This window comes from Entelurus aequoreus, linkage group LG01 (assembly GCF_033978785.1).
Source record: "Entelurus aequoreus isolate RoL-2023_Sb linkage group LG01, RoL_Eaeq_v1.1, whole genome shotgun sequence".
Classification (NCBI taxonomy): domain Eukaryota; kingdom Metazoa; phylum Chordata; class Actinopteri; order Syngnathiformes; family Syngnathidae; genus Entelurus; species Entelurus aequoreus.
This window is the reverse complement of record NC_084731.1, coordinates 42613054-42638118: the sequence shown is the minus strand read 5'-3', so window position 1 is coordinate 42638118 and position 25065 is coordinate 42613054. Positions and strand designations below refer to the sequence as shown.

General features: G+C 43.6%; 1 protein-coding gene across 1 annotated transcript in view; it reads right to left on the bottom strand.

The window, feature by feature from the left end:
• Positions 1–3877: 3877 nt before the first annotated feature.
• Positions 3878–25065, bottom strand: part of synprb (synaptoporin b) — a 34080-nt gene continuing 12892 nt past the window's right edge. The window contains exons 3-5 of the mRNA XM_062051073.1: positions 11315–11513; positions 10828–11019; positions 3878–4765 (exon numbers count right to left, since the gene is read on the bottom strand). Coding sequence (XP_061907057.1) covers positions 4415–4765; positions 10828–11019; positions 11315–11513 — 742 coding nt within the window. The 3' untranslated portion in view covers positions 3878–4414. The remainder of the gene's footprint in view (positions 4766–10827; positions 11020–11314; positions 11514–25065) is intronic.

Genomic DNA, 25065 nt, shown 5'->3' with positions numbered 1-25065 from the left:
TGGCGTGCCGTCAGGGCCAGCAAGGTCTTCTCTGCTGGCCTAACATAACCAGAAATCATGATCATAATTAAAGATAAAAGTAATTTGTAATTAACTTACCCTAAATATCTAAAAGTATTCATATTCTCTCCATTTCATATTATGCTCCTTCCAGTGCTGTTGTTTTTAGGTTAGAGTTTTTATCCAATCAGAATTCAGCTAGTTTATGTTGCCATGCTGTACCAAATCTGCCCGGAGCCTTCAGAATCAACAATGCGGGTGTCCATGCACTGTAAGTGAACGAACACATACAGGTGATAGACAGTTACCATAACCAATCAGATCACGAGTTGTTGTCAGTAAGGCCTTCTCGCTGGCCTTACGCTGTGATTGGATACTCACTTGGGAGTCCCAAGTGAGTATTCAATCACAAGTTGCGAAAACCGGAAGTGGCACCGGAGCCATACGAGCCATAAAAAGCCACAGAAAACTCACCGGTACTCACAAAGAAGGAGAGGAGAGCAACATGTTGATTAGGTGGCAGATATATATTTGCAAAGCCATTTTCAATAAGGATACTTAAGAGAAACTACATCTTGTGAGACGAGGTCGGCCGACACCGGAAGCTATCCCGGCGGTGAAATGTTTTGCCCGCCACTTTCACAGGAATCAACCGACTACGTCGGTACCACTGGCTTATACGGCGTCGAATGGGTGCTACAAATTGTGAGTTGAAATATTTTATTTCTTTATTTTTTCATGTTTCATTTGTTTAATACAATTATTTTAATTTTGACAGTACCGCCTACGATATGTTTTAATTGCTGAAGCGGGTTTATTGAATGTTAAATGCGGCGAAAAATAGACCGTTTTGTACACTGTTGAGTGGTTTCAATGCACAGTAGCGTGCAAGTGTGTTTCTGTATAGTATCTCCAGCTGTGTCCATGTGGTGACATAAGTAGTACATCACAAAAGGCCTAGGTGAGAAACGCACGGCCCGCCACTGAACATGGGTAACCTAAATGTGTGTTAAAATAAAACACTTCAACTATTGTAATGTTGAGCGACCTCCGACGGATCCTTCCTCTTGTTCTCCCGAGAGAGAGCCTCATATCCTGGGTGTGGAGAAAACTTAATGCACAGGTTTTTTTTTCAGTGTGTGGAAATAAAGCCTTACATATTTTTATTTCTATTTTTACACCTACATAGGTTGACTCATGTCTTATTTTATATATTTATTTTTGTATTGTATTGTATTGTTAAGTATTACTTTGACTTGTATACATTCATAAATAATGTGCAGAAACTACCACTGTTGTGACTCATTTCCTGCCTTAATTGAGAATAATACAAACCAGGGGAAAACATTCAGCTACCCCACATGATATTTCATGTATTATTCACATTTACACTTGAAGGTAAAACCATTTACAACAGAGTTTCTAAAATAATCATCAACTGAGTTGCACTCAATGAATCTTTTTTTCAACTCAAGACTTTTGCAAATGGACAAGTCACATCAATTGCAACAACATTAAAAGTGGTCAGTAATGACAGGAAGAATAAATTACACCAAATATTTATTAAACATGTATGCATGTATTAAGTCCATTAAATGACTTCTGTGAGGTTTAAAAAAAAAGTCAAAATATTCATGAATATGCTATGTTCTACAGTCGTGCACTGCAGAAAACATTTATTTATGTCCATTAGAAATATGTGGAGATACAGTATGTTGGGGAAAATGTGTTCCTTCCCAGTATGTTTTGCATATTATGAAACATATTATACAATGATAATGTATGCAGATAGATTTATCTGAACCAGGAGTCATACTTGCTAACCTTCAGACCTCCGAATTCGGGAGATTGGGGGGTGGGCGGGGTGGGCCGGGCCGGGGGGTGGGGTTAAGGGGGAAGGAGTATATTTATAGCTAGAATTCACTGAAATTCAAGTATTTCTTTTTTATATAAATATATATTCAAGTATTTTATATATATATATATATATATATATATATATATATATATATATATATATATATATATATATATATATATATATATATATATATATATATATATATAAAATACTTGAATTTCAGTGTTCATTTATTTACACATATACACAAACATAACATTCCTCTCTACTCATTGTTGTATTTGAAAGTGCAATGCTTTGCAGCCAGTAGCACAGCCTTTGAAGGAGCATAGGGGAAATTTAATTGGCAGGAAAGGAGTGAGTTTAGAGTTGAATTGACCATCCTCGTTCTATTTTCTGTCACAATTTTTTTTGGACATTACTACTTGCCGTAGTTTTGAAGCAATGCATGATGGGAATCCGGATGTTGTGTGTCAGTGTATTAACGTGTCGGCTGGAATAAACACACGCTGAGAAATAGCTCCATGCCTGCCTACTTTATAGGTTATAGATAAACCTATGGATAACATAGACATATATAATAGTCTCCTTCTTGTTGTGTGTGCAGTTGCGCACTGAGCTCCAAAATCCGTAGATGTTATAACGTGACTGGGCCGGCACGCTGTTTATATGGAGGAAAAGTGGACGTGACGACAGGCTGTCCTCACACAGGTCCGGCTGAAAATCGGAAAAAAAAATTTGGCCAGGGGCCGAAGGCTGACTGCATGTAAAGTATCTATATATATATATATATATATATATATATATATATATATATATATATATATATATATATATATACATGTATATATATATATATATATATATATATATATATACATGTATATGTATATATATATATATATATATATATATATAGTCGAGGTTTCTGCGTTTCATCCGTCATACAGTGCTCAATACTGGGGTAGAGCGAAATATACGTTAGGTCAGGAAAAAACACAGAGCTATCCCTTCAAGTTAGCACATGAGGATGCAAGCTTTTTAACTAATTTTGCCCAGATGCAGCTGAGATAGGCTCCAGCGCCCCCCGCGACCCCGAAAGGGATAAGCAGTTGAAAATGGATGGATGGATGTCGGTTTTCAGCTCAAGAGTCAAATTTATTACTTCACACAGGCTAACTGTTAGCATTCTAATGTCAGCATGTTCGGATGCTAACGTTGGGATGCTAGCTTTTCAACTAATTCTGCAAGTATGCAGCTCAGTCAACTACTTGCTGCATGTGGTGTAACTGGTTTTAGGTAAGGAAGGACTACAGTATCGGGGAGTTATGACTTCACGGGACACAACGAAAGTCTATACAACTTCCAGGGTGACAGTGCACGGGGAATGAGCAGACTAGAGCAGGATAACAAACACGCTTGCAATAAAAGCACGTTTAACTACAATTGGACTCACGTACTGTGTTTAATAAAGTGATATATGTCAGAAGTCCTGTAATTAACGAAAGAAGGGTCAGTGTCAGACTACTGTTAGTATGCTAACATTAGGCTGCTAGATTTTTAGCTAATTTTACAGGTTTACACCTCAGAGTCAAATATTGTATTACTTTGCACATGCTAACTGTTAGCATTTTAATGTCAACATGTTAGGATGCTAACATAGGGATGATAGCTTTTTAGCTATTTTTTCAGGTATACACCACACAGTAACATATTGTGTTACTTGATGTATACTGTTAGTATGATAACATTAGGATGCTAGCATTTTAGCTAATTTGGCAGGTTTACACCTCAGAGTCAAATATTTTATTACTTCGCACATGCTAACTGTTAGCGTTCTAATGTCAACATGTTAGGATGCTAACATTGGGATGATAGCCTTTTAGCTATTTTTTTCAGGTGTACACCACACAGTAAAATATTGTGTTTCTTGATGTATACTGTTAGTATGAAAACATTAGGATGCTAGCATTTTAGCTAATTTGGCAGGTTTAGACCTCAGAGTCAAATATCTTATTACTTCGCACATGTTAACTGTTAGCATTCTAATGTCAACATGTTGATTGAAACTTTTATTAGTAGAGTGCACAGTACAGTATATATTCCGTACAATTGACCACTAAATGGTAACCCCCGAATACGTTTTTCAACTTGTTTAAATCGGGGTCCACGTTAATCAATTCATGGTTAGGATGCTAACATTGGGATGATAGATTTTTAGCTATTTTTTTCAGGTATACACCACACAGTAAAATATTGTGTTACTTGATGTATACTGTTAGTATGATAACATTAGGATGCTAGCATTTTAGCTAATTTGGCGAGTTTAAAAATATTTTGTTACTAGTCAAATATTTTGTTACTTGATGCTATCTGGCCAGCATGCTAACTGCTAGCATTTCAGGTGTGAACTGGAATTGCATGTTCTAGTTATAAAATGTTATCTATAAAACAACACCACCCAGGAGAAACATTCAAATAATTTGTCAAAGATAACTCAAGTACTTCAACACCAACTATCCAATGACGTAATAAATACTGTACCACGTCAAATCACTTGTCATTAATGATTATCACGGGGACCTTGGGGCTCCCTTTGTTGGCCGGCTGGCCTAGGTACGTCTGCTGGAGGCCATAACTCGCTTGTGATTGGTTGAAACTGCCTTGTCGGTACATCTGTTGGCCCTTGGACTGATTGAAGCTGTTTTGCCTGGATAGCTGTGCACTGAAACTGTCGTCAAAACTCTGCTCAAAGCTGCTCTCGCTGTAGAGTCGCTGCCGCATTTCCCGTTTGCCAGAGGAGCTCCTGGTGGGGTAACGCTGGCCCATCTTGTACCAGCCCGTCTCTTTGAAGACAAACCAAATGTTTCCTACCCACAGGACGACATTGACGAAACCAAAAACCTAAGAGCCAGAAAAAGAAAAATGTTTCAAAACCTTTTGCAGATTTTCATTCTTTTCAGTATGCATTGTTATATTTAAAGGCCTACTGAAACCCACTACTACCGACCACGCAGTCTGATAGTTTATATATCAATGATGAAATCTTAACATTGCAACACATGCCAATACGGCCGGGTTAACTTATAAAGTGACATTTAAAATTTCCCGGGAAATATCCGGCTGAAACGTCGCGGTATGATGACGTATGCGCGTGACGTAGTCAGTTTAACGGAAGTTATGGTACCCCGTAGAATCCTATACAAAAAGCTCTGTTTTCATTTCATAATTCCACAGTATTCTGGACATCTTTTGCAATTTGTTTAATGAACAATGAAGGCTGCAAAGAAGACAGTTGTAGGTGGGATCGGTGTATTAGCAGCGGACTACAGCAACACAACCAGGAGGACTTTGTTGGAGAGCAGACGCGCTAGCCGGCGACCTCACCTGGACTTCCTACGTCTCCGGGCCGCCAAACGCATCGGGTGAAGTCCTTCGTCCTTCAGCCGATCGCTGGAACGCAGGTAAGCACGGGTGTTGATGAGCAGATGAGGGCTGGCTGGCGTAGGTGGAGAGCTAATGTTTTTAGCATAGCTCTGTGCGGTCCGGTTGCTAAGTTGCTAAGCACGATGTTATCACGTTAGCTCGTAGCTAAAGCGTTTCGCCGATGTATTGTCGTGGAGATAAAAGGCACTGAATGTCCATTTCGCGTTCTCGACTCTCATTTTCAAGAGGATATAGTATCCGAGGTGGTTTAAAATACAAATCCGTGATCCACAATAGAAAAAGGAGAGAGTGTGGAATCCAATGAGCCAGCTTGTACCTAAGTTACGGTCAGAGCGAAAAAAAATATGTATTTCACTGCATTCTAATCCGTCACTCTAACGTTCCTCGTCCACGAATCTTTCATCCTCGCTCAAATTAATGGGGTAATGGTCCGAATCGCTCTAGCTGCGTTGAAAACAATAGGAAAATATGAGGGAGTGAACAACTGACAACGTCACGCTACTTCCGGTAGGGGAAAGGTTTTTTTTTATCAGAGACCAAAAGTTGCGAACTTTATCGACGTTGTTCTATACTAAATCATTTCAGCAAGAAAATGGCAATATCGCAAAATGATCAAGTATGACACAGAATGGATCTGCTATTCCTGTTTAAATTAAAAAAAATCATTTCAGTAGGCCTTTAATACAGAGCTGTGATTTGTTTGCTAATTAGAGTGTTTTGATAATGTATTCATAACTGTAAGTTTTCCATATGTTGTCACGTTACAAGTCACGTGCTTTTGTGAAATACCAACACAAAGCAATACACAGTGGTCGAGTCAAAATGCGTGTGGGCGTATCAATCTAAATATTGATGGCATTGATACGTGTCCACTGGATGTCGCAATAGCAATTATTAGTATCTTTGTAGATGATGCTACATATGTACAAAATGAACCACATGATGTTAGTACATCAGTCGAGGAAAATGATCAAACTGACAAATAACATACTGTAATTTGATTGTGATATACTTTTTTTTGTCTTGATAGATTACAAATTAACACCAATGAGTTGACTGATGAACATTATCACATAATTTATTCAGAGAATATAAATAACGACAAATAAAGACAGAATACTATTAACCGCAACATGTAAGTGTAAAAAAAACAAAAAAAACATTATGATTTGTACAATTTCAGAATGTGCTTGTTCTATTTTTAAACAAAGAAAACAATCTGAAGTTGTCTTTATTTTTAAGTTATCGTGCCGTGATTTTACCAGTCCGGCCCACTTGGGAGTAGATTTTTCTCCATGTGGCCCCCGATCTAAAATTAGTTTGACACCCCTGTATTACATTGTTTTAGCTTTAATTGAGTTATAAAAATATTTTTATTTGCACAACATTGAGATTACAAGAACATATGTAAACAATCCACAAACTAGAAGTTTAGTTTACAGTTATGGTAGCACAATTAGCCCCGAACAGGCTAACATCACCAATAACGTGTTACACGTCTGATTCGCCCAGCGACTCTCTGTCGGAGTATCAGCGCTGGGGTCCCTTGCACCACACTTTTATATTGTCACTCGCTCCTTCGGCGGAGTGCTCGTCTTCCCCGCCCGGACTGTTTACAACGGGGGCGGGAGCGAGCAGGCGGGCGAGCGAGGGAGTCAGGGAGAGAGGGAGGAAGTGCGTGTGCGGGTGTCGTGGAAAAGCGGCAAAATGTTTCTCTGCTTGCATCACGCAAGTGACGTCAATGCATACTTGCCAACCTTGAGACCTCCGAATTCGGGAGAGGGGGGGGGGGGGGGGGGGTTGAGATGGGCGGGGTTGGGGGTAGTGGGGGTGTTTTTATAGCCCGAAAGAGTTAGGGCTGCAAAGGATTCTGGGTATTTGTTCTGTCATCATCATGGCGCCGATGAAGGCTGCTTCGGTGGTCTCGTGCGCTCTGTTTTGTTGGTTTTTGTGCGTAATCTGTGTGTCCGGGTGCTCTTACACCCGCAAAGAGCTACTGAACATCAGATCCATCATCCCTATGGACTTATTACCAGTCATCTTAACGTCAGCTGCGGATTTGGTCTATTCTGTGATCAAAAGAAGGAGACCGCACCGGAGAGGGAACGTGCGGCCGCTCTTGTCCGTCTTCGCGGACGGGGATTACGCACGCCTCTACCAGGCATCTTTCTCTCCAACGTCCGCTCACTTGCCAACAAGATGGATGAGCTAGTGTTGCTGATGAGAAGGAACAAGGACTTTTCCTCATCTTGTGTGTTGTGCTTCATGGAGACATGGCTGAGCGCAAGTGTCCCGGACAGAGCGGTGCAACTGGATGGCTTTCATCTTCTCCGCGCAGACAGAGACGCGTCGCTCTCCGGCAAAAAAAGAGGCGGTGGAGTCTGCTTCTTTGTCAACAACTGCTGGTGTACAGACGTGACAGTGATTTCCAAACACTTCTCCACTTCTCTGGAATATATTTTCATCCACTGTAAGCCCTTTTACTCACCGCGTGAGATTGTTTCATTCATTCTGGTGGCTGTTTAGATCCCGCCCGGCACGGACGTGCGTGACGCTCAGCGCGCGCTTACAGGACAGATCTTTCATGTGGAACGGTCTTTTCCTGACTCTCTTGTTATCGTGCTTGGTGACTTTAACAAAGGAAATTTGAGCCAGGAATTACCAAAGTATAGACAGTTTATTAAATGCCCGACCAGAGAGGAGAACACTTTGGATCACTGCTACACTACATTGAGCAAGGCTTTTCATGCAGTCCCGCGCGCTGCTCTTGGACTATCAGATCACGTGATGGTGCACTTAATCCCTTCATACAGACAGAGACTGAAACTGGCTAAACCTGTTATGAGGACCATTAAGTGTTTCACCGCCGAGTCTGTGGACGAGTTGCGTGCTTGTTGGGAGACGACAGACTGGGAGGCATTTGGAGCGGCCCCGGACAATCTGGACGAGTATACGGACACTGTGACCTCATACATACAGTTCAATGAGGTGCGCATCATTCCAACGCGCACCAGGGTTTGTTATAACAACGACAAGCCCTGGTTCACACCCAAGCTCCGACAGCTGCGCAAGAAGAAGGAGGCTGCGTGGAGAAGCGGGGACCGGAGTACATACAGAGAAGCGAAGTACCACTTCAATAGGGAAGTAGTGAAAGCTAAATCTGTGTACTCTAACCGTCTACAGGAACAGTTCCGCTCCAATGATTCTGCGGCCCTTTGGAGATGTCTAAGGGCCCTTACAAACTATAAGCCCAAAACCCCCCAGGCCCTGAATGACCGGACTCTCGCTCAGGGCCTCAACACACATTACTGTCGTCATGAACGGCCTTCAGCACATCAAAGCCCTGCTCCACCCACCATCACCCTCCCCACCAATGCCAGCACTTCATTAAAGGAGTTAAAGGACTCAAAGGACTCCAAGGACATCACAGGACTCCAAGAACATCATAGGACTGTAAAGGCCCTCTCCATCCGAGAAGAGGATGTACGCCGGCAGTTCTTGAAGCTGAATACGCGGAAGGCCCCCGGGCCGGATGGTGTCTCCCCCTCCACTCTCAGACACTGTGCGGATCAGCTGGCTCCTGTCTTCACTGACATTTTTAACACCTCTCTGGAGCTATGCCGCGTGCCGTCCTGCTTTAAGACCTCCACCATTGTCCCTTCCCCAAGAAAGCACGGATCACAGGACTAAATGACTACAGGCCGGTTGCGCTGACGTCTGTGGTCATGAAGTCCTTTGAGCGCTTGGTCCTGCCCCACCTGAAGGACATCACCGCCCCCTCCTGGACCCACTGCAGTTCGCCTATAGAGCCAACAGGTCTGTGGATGATGCAGTGAACTTGGCCCTCCACTTCATCTTGGAGCATCTGGACTCCCCAGGAACCTACGCTAGGATCCTTTTTGTGGACTTCAGCTCTGCCTTCAACACCATCCTCCCTGGACTGCTACGAGACAAGCTCTACCAGCTCAGCGTGCCCGACTCCCTCTGCAGTTGGATCAATGACTTCCTGACAGACCGAAGACAGCACGTGCGGCTGGGGAAGATTGTGTCGGACAGTCGAACCACAAACACTGGCACTCCTCAGGGCTGTGTACTCTCCCCCTGGCTCTTCTCCCTGTATACAAACTGCTGCACCACCAGTCACTAATCCGTAAAACTGATCAAGTTTGCGGATGACACCACCCTCATCGGGCTCATCTTGAATGGCGATGAGTCCGCCTACAGGAGAGAGGTGGACCGGCTGACGTCCTGGTGCAGCCTCAACAACCTGGAGCTGAACGCCCAGAAAACAGTGGAGATGATCATGGACTTCAGGAGGGTCACAGCCCCACCATCCCCCCTCACCCTGATCGACTCTCCCACCCCTGTCCCCATTGTGGACTCCTTCCGTTTCTTGGGCACCACCATCACCCAAGACCTCAAGTGGGAGCCGACCATCAGCTCCCTCATCAAGAAGGCGCAGCAGAGGATGCACTTCCTGCGGCAGCTGAGGAAACTTAAGGTGCCGACCGAGATGCTGGTGCAGTTTTACTCAGCCATCATAGAGTCCATCCTGACCTCCTCCATCACAGTGTGGTTCCCCGGCGCCGCAGTCCAGGATAAGCATAGACTGCAGCGCATCGTACATGCTGCTGAGAAGGTGATTGGCTGCAGGCTCCCATCCCTCCAGGACTTGTTCTCCTCCAGGACCAGGAGGCGTGTGGGTCGGATCACAGCTGACTCTTCTCACCCTGGACACAAACTATTCTCCCCTCTCCCCTCAGGCAGGAGACTACGGTCCATCCAGACCCACACCTCCCGCCACCTGAACAGTTTTTTCCCCTCGGCCATCAGGCAAATGATCAATAACTCCTCACAGTAGCTCCTTGAATTCCTTGAATTCCTTCTAAGTCTAAAACATGATCTGACAGCTCTTTTTATTACCAAATATGTGTTATGTGTTTTATGTTGCACGATTGCACCAACAAAAAATCCTAGTTTGTGAACCCGTTCTCAAACAATGGCAATAAAACTATTCTGATTCTGATTCTGATTCTGTTGTGTTTATGTTGTGTTTAGGTGTGGAAGTTCTCCCGAAATGTGTTTGTCATTCTTGTTTGGTGTGGGTTCACAGTGTGGCGCATATTAGTAAGAGTGTTAAAAAATAAATAAAGTAAAATATGACCACCCTCAGTGTGACATGTATGGCTGTTCCTCAAGTATGTCTTGCAATAATTTGCGTGAGTCTGCAGAAACCTCATACAACATGTGTCTGGGCCGGCACGCTGTTAGTATGGAGAAAAAGATGATGCGGTGACAGTTTCTAGAGGACACTTAAGGCAGTGCTATCACAGCACGCCCTCGCCACACCACACCATGATTGTTAGATTCCGCACACAACGCGCCATTCATTTAAAACTTGCGCGGGCCGCACTAACATTAAACTTTCATATCAAGGTGGGGGCCGCAAAATAACGCCGCGTGTTTGAGACCCCTGCCCTAGAATATTGGTTTCGTAAGACTGGTGTGTGTAATCCCACCACAGACGCGTTGAGACGGGACCAGAGAGGCTCCTGGGCAGCTGTGCATTTGTTCTCCTGAGCCGAGCAGGCAGAGATGAGCAGCAGCACCTCGGTGGGCTCTGTGGCTGTTTTGATGTCAGTCAAAGCTTTAGCCCAAAAGCAAGTGCTGACCAGCCACACCAGGGAGAAAATCACCGTCACCACAAAGTCCTGAGCACCAATAGGAGAAGGGAACAAATGTATTAGACTTTCTACACAGATACATGAGAGTGTTTCAGTAGTGTGAGAGAAAAACATTTCGGTTGTTTATGTGAGAGTATTCCAGTAGTGTGTATAAGAGTGTTTCAGTAGTGTGTATGAGAGTGTTTCAGTAGTGTGTGTGAGAGAAAAACATTTCAGTTGTCTATGTGGGAGCATTTCAGTATAGTGTTTGAGAGTGTTTCAGTAGTGTGTATGAAAGTGTTTCAGTAGTGTGCATAAGATTGTTTCACAGATTGTTACTAACCACAAATGGGCCTCTGTTGTTCTTCAAGTATTTGTTCTGGTAGAAGACGCAGACCACGGTCGCCATAAGGGAGTAGAGAAACGTGATCACGCCCACTGTGACAAAAAACTGAGCAGCTGAGGAATAGTCGCCATTCAGGAAGAGAATCTCTTGTCTCTTTGTGTCACATAAGGGGGCCTTGAAGTGCACTTGTTGCAACCTGCAGAGGAGGAGCGGGTCAATAAATCAATGTTTGGAAACGTAAAAAAGAATAGATAGTTTGTATTGGCGTGGCACTTTGTCATTTCCAATACCGATAATATATGAGTGTTGGCCGATACAGATATCAATCCAATATGATACCAGCACAAATCATACATATTATTTTGTAGTGTGGAATATTAGAAAAGCTTTGATGAAGTGAAATCAGTCATACAGATTAACAATGATAGGTATGCAAAACAGACTTGCACTGACTTTACATTGAATTGCAATAGTAGTTTGTTTTTAGGGACATCTCACGCTCACAATAATTTATTAAGCTAATGATGCAGTAAATTTAATCAAGCGGGCATGTTTGTTCCTGGATACTTTCTAATACGCTTCTGTCTTGAAGACTTTGTATGTGTAAATAATATACAACTATAGTTATTTGATGCTTGCTTATATTAACCAGTGCACTGTTTTAGACTGCAATATTGTTCAATGAAGGACACTTATTACATATGTCTAGCTTGTGTGCAATTGTGTGCGTAGATGCTAGCTCCTATTAGCCTATAGCCAACCATGTTTACTTTTTGTAAATGACTTCACAATGGTAGGTATGAAAAACCAGCAATCGGAGTGTTGCTGGTTACTGGGGTTCAATTCCCACCTTCTACCTTCCTAGTCACGTCCGGCAAGACACTTCACCCTTTGCCTCTGATGGCTGCTGGTTAGCGCCTTGCATGGCAGCTCCCGCCATCAGTGTGTGAATGTGTGTGTGAATGGGTAAATGTGGAAATACTGTCAAAGCGCTTTGAGTACCTTGAAGGTAGAAAAGCGCTATACAAGTATAACCCATTTATCATTTATTTATTTATCATTAACCGTCTGGAATGGACTTATGGTGTAATTAAAATTGAAGTGGAGTAGTAATTAGTTTTTTGGCGACACCTAGTGGTCATGTGTAAGTAGTACAAACTATAATTGTTTGATACTGTGACCCACTGCGACCCCGAAAGGGACAAGCGGTAGAACAAGGATGGATGGATGGAATCTTTAAAGTGACAAATGTGCTGTTTTAGACTGTAATATTGCTCAAATGAGGATACTTTGCCATCAGGGCCAGCAAGGCCTTCTCTGTTGGCCTAACATAACCAGAAATCATGATCATAATTAAAGATAAAAGTAATTTTTAGTTTACTTTCCCTAAATATCTAAAAGTATTCATATTCTCTTCATGTCATATTATGCTCCTTCCAGCGCTGTTGTTTTTAGTTAATAGACTTTGTATCCAATCAGAATTCTGCTAGCTTATGTTGCCATGCTGTACCAAATCTGCCGGAGGCCTTCAGAATCAACAATGCAGGCGTCCGTGCACTGTAAGTGAAGGGACACAAACATTTGACAGATAGTTGCGATAGCCAATCAGATCACAAGTTGTTGTCAGTAAAGCCTTCTAGCTGGCCCGAGGTAGATATATATTGTGATGTTATGAGCTATGTAACATAAGAACTCCATTACCCAGCATGGCACAGTAGTGAACAGCATGCACGGTAGTCCCGTTTAGGTTATTGATGAGAACGCTGTGGAGTAAACTTTAAGAACTCAGCCAACACTCCTTGTCTGCATCTTTTAAGATTAGACAAGACAACACATATATTTGCAAGGCCATTTTCAAGAAGGATATTTAAAGAGAAATTACATCTTGTGAGACTGCTTACACGGTGTCGAATGGGTTCTACAAATTGTGAGTTCATATATTTTATTTCTTTATTTTTTCACGTTTAATATTTTATTTTTACTATTTTAATTTTGATAGTACCACATAAGATATTAGACTTAGACTTAGACAAACTTTAATGATCCACAAGGGAAATTTTTCAACACAGTAGCTCAGTTACAATGATGGAAAGGACAATGCAGGTATAAATAGACTAATATAGCTATAAAAAAATCTAACATATATACGAATATATACATAATATGTGTACAGAGTAATTTATATACAGATATATTATGTCTATAACATATATACAATATAAACCAATGACCATGTACAATATTACAGTATATACAGTGTATATGACAGCAGCAGCATAAAATAGAGAGTAGGTCCAGCAGGAAATAGAAAATAGACATTATAAACAAAGAGAAGTAGCTAACATGTCAGGTGTCAGATAATAGGCAGATGTCATCTATTGCTGTATGGCGAGTGATTATACAGCTGGATGGAGTGTGGAATGAAGGAGTTCTTGAATCGCACAGTGCGGGAAGGAAGTTGAAGGAGCCTGTTGGAGTATGAACTCCGCTGTCCCTTAATTGTCAGGTGGAGTGGATGGGCAGGATTGTCCATGATGGCCAGCAGTTTGTCCAGTGACCTCCTGTCCCTCACTGACATAAACGCCTCCAATTGCGTGCCAATAGTTTGGCCGGCTTTCCGGATCAGATTATCAATTTCGGTTTGAGTCCCTTTTGCTGGTGCTGCTCCCCCAACAAACCACTGCAAAGTACAGTGCACTGGCCACAACAGACTGATAAAATATCTCCAACAGCTTGCTGCACACATTGAATGACCTAAGCTTCCTCAGGAAAAAGAGTCTGCTCATGCCCTTCTTGTAAACAGCTTTGCAGTTGTCCTTCCAGTCCAGTCTGCTGTTCAAGTGGACTCCCAGGTACTTGTACTGCTCCACTACTGCCACCTCCCGGCCCTGGATCTTGATGGGCTCCACCGGGGTCACTCTCTTCCTGAAGTCGATGACCAGCTCCTTGGTCTTGTCCACATTAAGGACCAGATGGTTCGCCTGAGACCACTCCACAAAGTCAGCGATCAGTGTCCTGTACTCCAATTCCCATCCCTCTCCGATACACCCGACCACAGCAGAGTTGTCAGAGTATTTCCGCAGGTGGCAGGACCTGGAACTATACTGGAAGTCTGAGGTGTACAGGGTGAACAGGAAAGGAGACAGGACGGTCCCCTGTGGAGCACCTACACCACTGACCACAGTATCCGACACGGAGCTCCCCAGTCGCACAAACTGGGGCCTGTCAGACAAGTAATCAGTGATCCAGGAGAAAATGGATGAGCTGACACCCATCCTGAGCAACTTGTCACTCATCAGAATTGGCTGAATGGTGTTAAAGGCACTGGAGAAATCAAAAAACATGATCCTCACAGTGCCCTTCCCACCATCCAGGTGAGAGTGAGCATGATGCAGCAGGTAGATAACAGCATCGTCCACTCCTACATGGGGCTGATATGCAAACTGTAGAGGATCCAGGGAAGGAGCCACCAGTGGCCTCAGCTGATCCAGCACAAGTCTCTCGAGGACCTTCATGACCTGGGACGTCAGGGCTACAGGTCTGAAGTCATTTGAGCTCGATGGGATGGGCTTCTTGGGCACCGGCACTATGCAGGATGTTTTCCATAGCACTGGTATCCGTTCTAGCTTCAGACTCAGGTTGAAGATGGAGTGCAGGATCCCAGTTAGCTAAGCAGCGCAAGTCTTCAGGACCCAGGGGTTGACTCGGTCAGGGCCTGCTGACTTAGCTGGATTGACTTTCTCCAGCTGCCGTCTTACAAGTCCTGGTGTCAGACACACCGGGCTGGCTTTCTCAGTGGGGGTGGAAGTGGGGGAGGGGAGAGGGGGGAAAAAACGGCTGTGGCAGGTAAACGAGAAGGAGAGGGAGGTGGAGGTGTGAGAACAGGAGTAGTGGGGGGAGGGCCAGTAAGGGGTGCGTTGCTAAATCTGTTGAAAAACAAATTCAGCTCGTTGGCTCTATCTGCACCCCCCATCCAGCAGTTTGGCTTTATTGTTTAAGCCTGTGATGGCCTTCATACCCCTCCAAACCTCACAAGTGTTGTTTTGTTGGAGTTTAGCTTCAAGCTTCCTTCTATAGGCATCTTTCCCTTCTTGAAGATTAACTTTGAGCTGCCACTGAATCCTCTTCAACTCGTCCCGATCACCAGATCTGAAGGCTCGCTTCTTTTCATTTAGCAGCACCTTTAGCTGGCTGGTGATCCAGGGCTTGTTATTTGGGTAACAGTGGACAGTTTTTGTCGGGATGATGGAGTCCTCACAGAAATTGATGTTTTAATTGCTGATGTGGGTTTACTGATTTTTAAGTGCACCAGAAAATAACCCGTTTTATACACTGTTTATGTGGTTTAAAGCCCAGTAAATGTGTTTCTGTATAGTATTTCTCCAGCAATGGTCATGTGGTGACATAAATGATGGTATTTTGAGAGGTAATCATTGAAGTCGGACATCACCGAAGGCCTAGGTGGGAAACACACGCCCGCCACTACTTTTCATGTATGACTAACTTGACTGCAGCATGTTTGTTCAAATAAAAATGTTTTATAACCAAATGCAACTAAACAAAACCATGGATTATTATACACTAATTAAAATCCATCCATCCATCCATTTTCTACCGCTTGTCCCTATTAGGGTCGCAGGGTTGCTGGAGCCTATCTCAGCTGCAATGAGGCGGTAGTCAGGGTACACCCTGGACAAGTCGCCACCTTATCACAGGGCCAACTAATTAAAATAACTCCTTTATTAAGTTCAATTAGACGCAATTAAGAAAAAACCCTATCTGTGCAAAATAACACAAATGCAAAAATGCAACAGAAATGTAATTCCAAAAATGTCAACAAAACAACAAATAACTAGTAGAGCGAGGTGGGGGAGGGGCAATGTGTGTCTTGGTGAGCAGGATAGAGAGAGAGACAGAGATCAAATCAAATCAACTTTATTTATAAAGCACATTTAAAATTTACCACAGGGGTAGCCAAAGTGCTGTACAATGGGCAGGTTAAAAGATAATACGAGAACCGAGCAAACACAACACAACACAAACAGAACATGATAAAAAATAAATAAATAAAACATAAAAACAGGTTCACAGCAGGTGTATTATGGGGCGCCATTGCAGGATGGATATCAATCAGTGTTAGAAGCCATGGAATAAAAGTATGTTTTTAAGAGAGATTTATAAACAGGAAGAGAGGAGGCTTGTCTAACACTCAGAGGTAGGTCGTTCCAGAGCTTGGGAGCAGCAGCGGCGAAAGCTCTGTCACCTATAAGCTTCAGCCTTGTGTCAGGGACCGTCAGTAGCAGCTGATCGGCTGATCTTAGGGATCGGGTGGGGCAGTAAGGCTGAAGGAGGTCGGAGAGATATGTTGGCGCGAGGTTGTTTAGACATTTAAAAACAAATAAAAGGAGTTTAAAATTGATTCGGTAACGCACAGGGAGCCAGTGAAGGGATGCTAATATAGGGGTGATGTGCTCACGTCTGCGGGTCTGTGTTAGCAGACGAGCAGCAGAGTTCTGCACGAGCTGCAGGCAAGCGAGGGAGGCCTGGCTAATGCCTACATACAGGGCATTGCAGTAGTCAAGACGAGTCGAGATAAAGGCGTGGATTAATTTCTCGAGATCATATCCTGATAGAAGCGGTTTCACTTCCACTATTTGGCGTACTTGATAAATGCTTTTTTGAACGACGCTGCTGATTTGTTTTTCGAATTTAAAATCTGAGTCGAACTTTACCCCCAGGTTTGTGACACAGTCGCTGTGATACGGGTCAGAGTGCCGAGGTCAACGTTGGGGGAGGGAGAGCGACTTGGACCGAACAACATAACTTCTGTTTTGTCTTCATTTAGGCTCAGGAAGTTAGCTGAAAGCCAGGCTTTGATGTCGTTCAGGCAGTCAATGAGACGTTGAACCGTGTTATTTTGTGCCATGGGAAAATAAATCTGGCAATCATCGGCATAAAAATGAAATGCAATATCGTACTTCCTAAAAATAGAACCAAGGGGGAGAAGGTAAAGCGCAAATAAGATTGGGGCAAGGATTGAGCCCTGGGGAACCCCATGTGGTAAAGGAGCTGTGGAAGACATAAAACGGTCTATTTTTACACAAAAACTCCTGTCGGTTAGGTACGACCGGAACCAGTTGCGGGCGGCGCCCTTAATGCCCACACAGTTCTCAAGACGAGTGATTAAGGTGGCGTGGTCGACGGTGTCGAACGCAGCAGACAGATCTAAAAGCACCAGGACAACATATTTACCAGAATCAGTTGACAGGAGGATATCGTTAAAAACTTTTAGAAGTGCTGACTCTGTGCTGTGGAGGGCTTTAAAACCGGACTGAAACAGCTCAGTGATACCATTATCCTCTAAGAAGGGCAACAACTGACTGTAGACAACCTTCTCTAATATTTTGGAAATGTATGGAAGATTAGAGATAGGTCTAAGGTTAGAGAGGAGAGAGGGGTTGAGGCTTGGTTTTTTAAGTAGCGGTCGTACCACTGCATGTTTAAACTCTACTGGAACTATTCCAGAAGAGAGGCTACTATTGATAATGTTAAGGACACTTGATCCAATAGTAGCAAGTACCTCCTTAAACAGGCGAGGTGGGAGGGCATGTGCAGTAGAACCAGAGGGCTTCATATGACTAACTGTGTCATTTAAAAAAGAAAAAGACAACGGCTCAAACTGATGGAAAACAGAAGAGAAATGCAGAGGAACAGAAGGGTCATATGAAGGCTGAGATAATCTGGCTCTAGTTGACACAATTTTGTCAGTGAAAAAATGGAGACAATTTTCACAGAATTCAAAAGAAGCATCAAAACCAACAGATTTGGGAGCATCAATGACAGTGTTAATAGTTTTGAACAGAACTCGGGGGTTGTTACAGTTAGAAGATATAATCTGAGATAGATATATATTCATCTCTGCCTTTACAGTCATCTGAAAGGAAAACAGGCTTTCTTTAAAAATGGCAAAGGACACATGCAGCCTGTCTTTTTTCCATTTTCTCTCTGCCATCCTACGCTTGCGCCTGGCAGCCCGAGTGACGTCATTCAACTAGGGCTGAGGCGTGGCTTTAGAGCGGCGGCACTTGAAAGGAGCGATCGTGTCCAGTGTTTGTAAACAAATAGAGTTGAACCCAGAAACCAACTCTTCAGTATTCAGACATACATAGGCTGCAGAATTATCATCACAAAGAGTCGAAAAAATTGAGGAGAACAGAGCAGAAGACGAATAATAAAACATGCGAGAGCGTTGAGGCGGAGCGCACAATTTAACCGGACACTGAGTGGGAATATCAAACAGGATCGGCATATGATCAGAGAACACAGCGTCGCAAATGTCCAAATTAAAAACACACAAACCATACGAGAGCACTAAATAGAGTGTATGCCCGCGTTCATGTGTGGAACCACACACAGACTGTACACAGTTAAAAGAGTCAATTACATTCAGGAAGCTCCTGGAAAGCGACTCGTCTGGACAGCAGGTATGAATATTAAAATCACCCACAATAAGGACACGATCATATTTGGGCAGGATTTCAGCCAGAAATTCAGAAAAGTCAGTTATAAAGTCTTTGTGGTACTTGGGTGGTCGATAGACGACGGCACACAGGACAACATCAGAAAGACCTAGTTCAAACATGCACAGTCCGAAGCTTGAAAAGGAGGATTGCAGGCGGATCTGACGGCATTTAAAGTCATTTTTAAAAACGACTGCTAATCCTCCTCCTTTTCGACCGGACGACCGCGGAGAATTAAAGTAGGAACACTCCAGAGGCAGAAGTTCATTAAGAGGGGCGGACTCACCGGCTCTCAGCCATGTTTCCGTCACACAGAGGAAGTCTAGTCCGCGGGAAGTGAAGAAATCCTTCAGGATAAAAGTTTTGTTTGTCAAGGATCTTGCGTTCACAAGACCGAACCTGGCGGGGGCCAGCACGTCCAAGGCCGCAGCTAATCCGGGTGGGGCCCGACACACAGCCCGCAGGTGGCGGGAATCCACCCCGCGCCTCCGGGGGAAGGGACAGCAGGAGCGACGGCGGCAAGCCTCTTCCTCCAAACCACATATGTCAGAGTCAAGGCCCGCGGGCCATATCCGGCCCGCGAGAAGGTTTTTTACGGCCCTTGGGATGATCTTGATTTATTATTAGAACCGGCCCGCAGACCGCAGATCTTTTACACGCACCAAGCGGATGCCGGTCCAAGGTTCCGAAAGGGGGCGAGCGGCCCGCCGGGACGCGCCTGCCGGCCAAAGGGCTGCAGCCCGGCCGTCAGTCACGGAGCCCGCCGTGCCACGCGCGCCAAGGGGGCGGGCCGAAACCCGGCCCCGAGGCCCTGAGACTTCTGCTTTGTTTCCCCAAACCGCGCGTCACCGCCGGGCCCGCACCACCGTCGGGCTGCAGCCCGAGCGTCGGTGGCGGAACCCGTCATGTGCCGCGCGCGCCAAGCGGAGCGGGGGGGTCAAGCGGGCCGAAACCCGCAGGCCACCCCCTCACCACGAGGCCCTGAGACTTCTGCGTTTGACCCCTACGCGCGGCCCGTCGGGACGCGCCCGCCGTCAAGCCACGAGGGCCAGCCGTCGGGTCGCGGAGCCCGCCGTGCCACGCGCGCCAAGGGGCGGGCCGAAACCAGCGGGGGGTTTCGGGCACCCAACTCGCCTCCCTCCCACGGAGGGAGGAGGGGGGTTTAATGTGAACATTACTGTGCAATCACATATTTAGAGTTTTTACTCAATTCAAGTTTAAAAGTTAAAGTTTAATATTTGTTTTCACTGCATGTTACTTCTCCTTAAACAAAGTGTTGTTTTTGATTTATAGATTTTTGCACTTTATTTTATTGTATTTCAATTTAATTATATTTTAAAAATATTTCAGTTGAGTGGATGATAGAAAATTGCTATTATTGTTTTTTTCTTTGAAGTAAATTTAGCCCACTTTTGCTAAAATAGAAAATATAGGCTACTGATGGTGCCTTGAATACCGGTTTCTTTCATTTAATGTTCATGTTATGGGGATTTTTATATAAAGGAAATTTGTCTTTTGTGTCTGTTGAAAATTAAAGATTACTGACAGAGCCATAAGAAAATATTGCTTTATTTATCTGATCATATTGGAATATATTTGTTAGGTTTTCAGTAGGTTCAATTAGGTTCACTAGACTATATGCGTCATTTAAAAATTTTTCAATGAACATTCGAACAGTCCGGCCCTCGGCTTGTAGCTAAATTTTTTATTTGGCCCTCCGTCCATTTGACTTTGACACCCCTGCTCCAAACCAACGATAGGAACAAGCCAGGAACCGATGGGATCCAGCGAGCGTGGGTGCAGGAGGAGACCGGACACCGCACCATTCCTTCTTCGGGAAGCCACGGGAAGCCGGGACAGGAGTGCCATAACTTTCACCAGCCGGAGACGCTTCCGCCGGGGGAGAGGAGCCAGGAGGCTTTCTGGGAAAGGCAGGCAGGAATCCGGCCAGGTGAAAAAGCTGACTGGGATGTCGAAAAACCAACGTCGAAGTTGATCATATCAGTGGGAGAGGGGCAAAGATCCAACAGTGTTTGGCGGTCATACACAAGCAGTGAGCTGACAGAGACGAAAATAGACGCAAACAACACAAAAACGAACAGAGCTGACAGCGAGAGACGGCGGGCCAAAGCACATACTGGAAATATTGGAAAATGGGCGTGTCATCACCAAACTAATTGGAGCGTGCTGTTCAGTAATGAGAGAGAGATCCTTGCACTGAAGGACAAGAAGCATTAAGTCTGAGTGAGTCATTTGTGAATTAACGGACAAGAAACTGCAACAAAAGTATTAATCCCATCTAGGGTTGTACGGTATACCGGTATTAGTATAGTGCCGCGATACTAATGAATCATTTTGGGTACTATACCGCCTCTGAAAAGTACCGGTCCCCCACACGCCCCCCAGCCGCTGTCAGTGTTTTAGCTACTTCTGAATCACTAATCCTCGCCTCCATGACGACAAATAAAGTACGTTTCTTACAAGTATCGTCTCTGCAGGACGAGGAATAGCTAAACATGTTTCACAACACACCGTAGCTCACCTGCGTCAAAATGTAAACAAACGCCATTGGTGGATCTCCACCTGACATCCACTGTAATGATACAAAGTACAGGAGCGATACTACTATGATTACGTCAATATTTGTTGGCATCACAACATCTTCTTTCGTTTCTTTTAAATGTATATTATGTTTATAAACTCAGGAAATATGTCCCTGGACACATGAGGACTTTGAATATGACCAATGTATGATCCTGTAACGACTTGCTATCGGATCGATACCCAAATTTGTGGTATCATCCAAAACTAATGTAAAGCATCCAAACAGAAGAATAAGTGATTTTTAAATTTTAACAGAAGTGTAGATAGAAAATGTTGAAAGAGAAAGTAAGCAGATATTAGCAGTTGTCATGTCTGTTCATGTTTTTGTTTTGGCCATGTGTTTGATTTTTGGACTCTTTTTAGTTCCTGGTTGCACTTCCTTGTTTGGTTTGGTTTCCATGGTCACCCATTAGTTTTCACCTGTCTTGTTACGCACCTGTTTCACGTTTCGAGTCACGCACCTGTTTTCACTGATCACGTCACTATTTAAATCTGTCTGTTTCTGTTGTTCGTCCTGGCGTCCTCACACATTCACACTCCTGCCACTCTGATGATCCTTGCTGCCCTTTTTTCTTGTTTTTTCTCATGCCAAGTAAGTTTTGTTTATTAAGACCACAGTTAGTGTTTTTCTTTCTTTGTTCATAGTTTTTGTGCCCACGTGCATGTCTTTTGTTTCTTAGTCAAGTTTGTATTTCCGCCTTTGTGCGCCCCATTTGTTTGCTTCCTTTTTTTTAGTTTATTAGTGTTAAAAATAAATCATGTCTTGCACGCGCCAATTTTCCATTGCCTTCTGGAGAAACACAACCCGAGAACCTAGTCCTGACAACAGTAAATGAACGAGTAGATTGATCATTCATTTTCTACCACTTGTCCTTAATAATTTTGACAAAATAATAGACTGGAAAATGACACAATAGTTACTGCATATGTCATCAGCTAAATTAGGAGCCTTTGTTTGCTTACTTACTAATAAAAGACAAGTTGTCTTGTATGTCCACTATTTTATTTAAGGACAAACTTGCAATAAGAAACATGTGTTTAATGTACCCTTTTTTGTTAAAATAAAGCCAATAATGCAATTTTTTGTGGTGCCCTTTATTTAGAAAAGTACCAAAAAGTATCGAAATAATTTTAGTACCGGTAGCGGTACCAAAATATTGGTATCGGGACAACACTAATCCATCACACCGTTATCAATCCAATACCAGTACCCACCTTGGTATCGCTCGTAGCGATATCCAGACCAATACGCCCACCCTCATTGTTAACAGGCTGTCCAGCTTTGCACAGGTAAACCCGTTGCATGACCGCTTGTATCCGAGATTTTTGGTGCAAGCTGAAATCATCCGATATTTGTTTTTGTTTAGTTTTTTTGCTGATATTGGACTGATATTGGACATTCCTAGTTAGTAGGTGATATATTGATTTAGTTTTGTGTATGAACCTTGTCTGCTCGAAACAAAGCGGCAGTGATTGTTCCATGCTTGTCCATGATGGTACTCTAAAACATTCCACCAAAGTGCTCATCCAGACAAGGCATTACAGCACTTTTGCCTAAATGAGCTTACCTCATTTATGATGCGGGGTCAGGACATGCGAGAGCCGCAAGCCGCTCTGATTGAAACTGCTTTTTGTTGAAGGATGTTTTTCTGACTGCATCATTAGACCAAAAGGCTTTTGGAGCCAGATTACCCAAGATTCCAACTTTAAGTGGTGCCTTTTGACGCGCCAGAACCTTTCCACTATTGATCTTGTCTAGCGGCGTGTACCCACAATGCCGTGGGGCCACTTGCTCAGCTTCATTCAGCGACAGGGAGCAGAGAACAAATCTTTCCCTTCAAATCCTCACTTATTCCATTTACTCTTTTAGACAATTCTATATTAGAATAATAGCCGTTATGTTCACAACAGCTATTTCTAGCAGACGATATTGGCTAATGATCCCCAATGTTAACAACATACTGCATTATGTATAATGTAGAGCTTTTCCATCTGCCAACAAGTAGTTTTGAGATATGAATAGCTCAACAGTCGACTACAAAGTGTACACATGAGAAATACAATTAACGAATGAATGTTGAATTATGTAAATCATAAAGTTAAAACCGCCTTCCGCCCGAATGCAGCTGAGATAGGCTCCAGCACCCCCCGCGACCCCAAAAGGGACAAGCGGTAGAAAATGGATGGGATGGATAAAGTTAAAGTCCCAACAATAGTCACACACACACTAGGTGTGGTGAAATTATCCTCTGCATTTGACCCATCCCCATGTTCTCCCCCTGGGAGGTGAGGGGATCAGTGAGCAGCATCAGTGTCCGCGCTCGGGAATCATTTGGTGATTTAACCCCCAATTCCAAACCTTGATGCTGAGTGCCAAGCAGGGAGGCAACGGGTCCCATTTTTTTTATCGTCTTTGGTATGACTTGGCCGGGGATTTGAACTCACGACCTTCCAGTCTCTAACCACAAGGCCACTGATCATGTGATGTTCCTTAATGTAACTCGATAATCATGTCTGAAAAGAACAAACCATATAAATTTGCACAATTCAACATGTCCAAAATGGAGTAGGAAGAAGCTAAATTAATGTAATCCTATCTCAGGCTTCTCCATGTCGCAGCACTCTCTGCTAGACTGTTCACTTCCTGTGTTTGACATGTATGGTGGTACCTCGGGTTACGTGTGTCCCAACTTACAAGTGTCTTGATCTGGCAGCTCTGTTGCCGCCTGTCTTCTTTTTGTTGCAGTGCCTGGTTCCTGGGTCACTGGGCAAAACCTCCAGTCCCTTCACTCGGCGCCAATAAATTCCTGATGGTTCACCCTTCCAGTTATGTACATCTCCTCTGCTTTGGTTCCACTCACGCTTCTTGTTTCCTGTGGCTCAGCCCCAACGTTGCTGTGTAATGTTAACTGTTACCTCTCCACACCTTCTGTGTGTGGTTTCTGTTTTTCCACACCTTGAGTGCGCTTTTTTAAATTATTATTATTTATTTTTTTGCTCTGCGTTGGGTTTTTCCAGATAAGAGCTGTCTCTGTTTGCTCCTGCTTGCTTGCTGCTTTATTCGCTTTTAAATCATTCTACGTTTGTATAAGTCTTGGATATAATTTTATTCATTTTCTTTTAAGTGAACCAAGACTTTCCGAATCATTTTTATGCTTTTAATTTATAATTCAATTTAGTATGCTTTTTACAATCCATCTGACGAGTCAGCAACAAAACTCCTCTCAACACGATTGAAGGAGTAACCTAAACAATGGCTTCCTGTGAAAGCTGTTGGATAAATCATCAAGAAATCTGTGTGCGAAAAGCAAGGATTTTTTTCTGTGGAAAGCAAAAAAGGACTTAACGAGACACTCCCAGTGGAATCCAGTGGTAAGAAGTCATCATTGATCTCCTCTAAAGGGTGAAAAAACTGTTACTGACAGCCTGAAGCTAAATGATACATACTGTGTCTTTTCCAAGACTCTATAAAGACACCTGCAATGGACTTGGTGCTAGACCAAAACCAAGTCATAACATTGGTATCCATGGGCGACATGTAATATCACCCAGAATAACGTTAAACACATTTTTGCCACTGTCACAGCCAAATGCGACTGAATATCTCAAACAGAAAGCATCCGA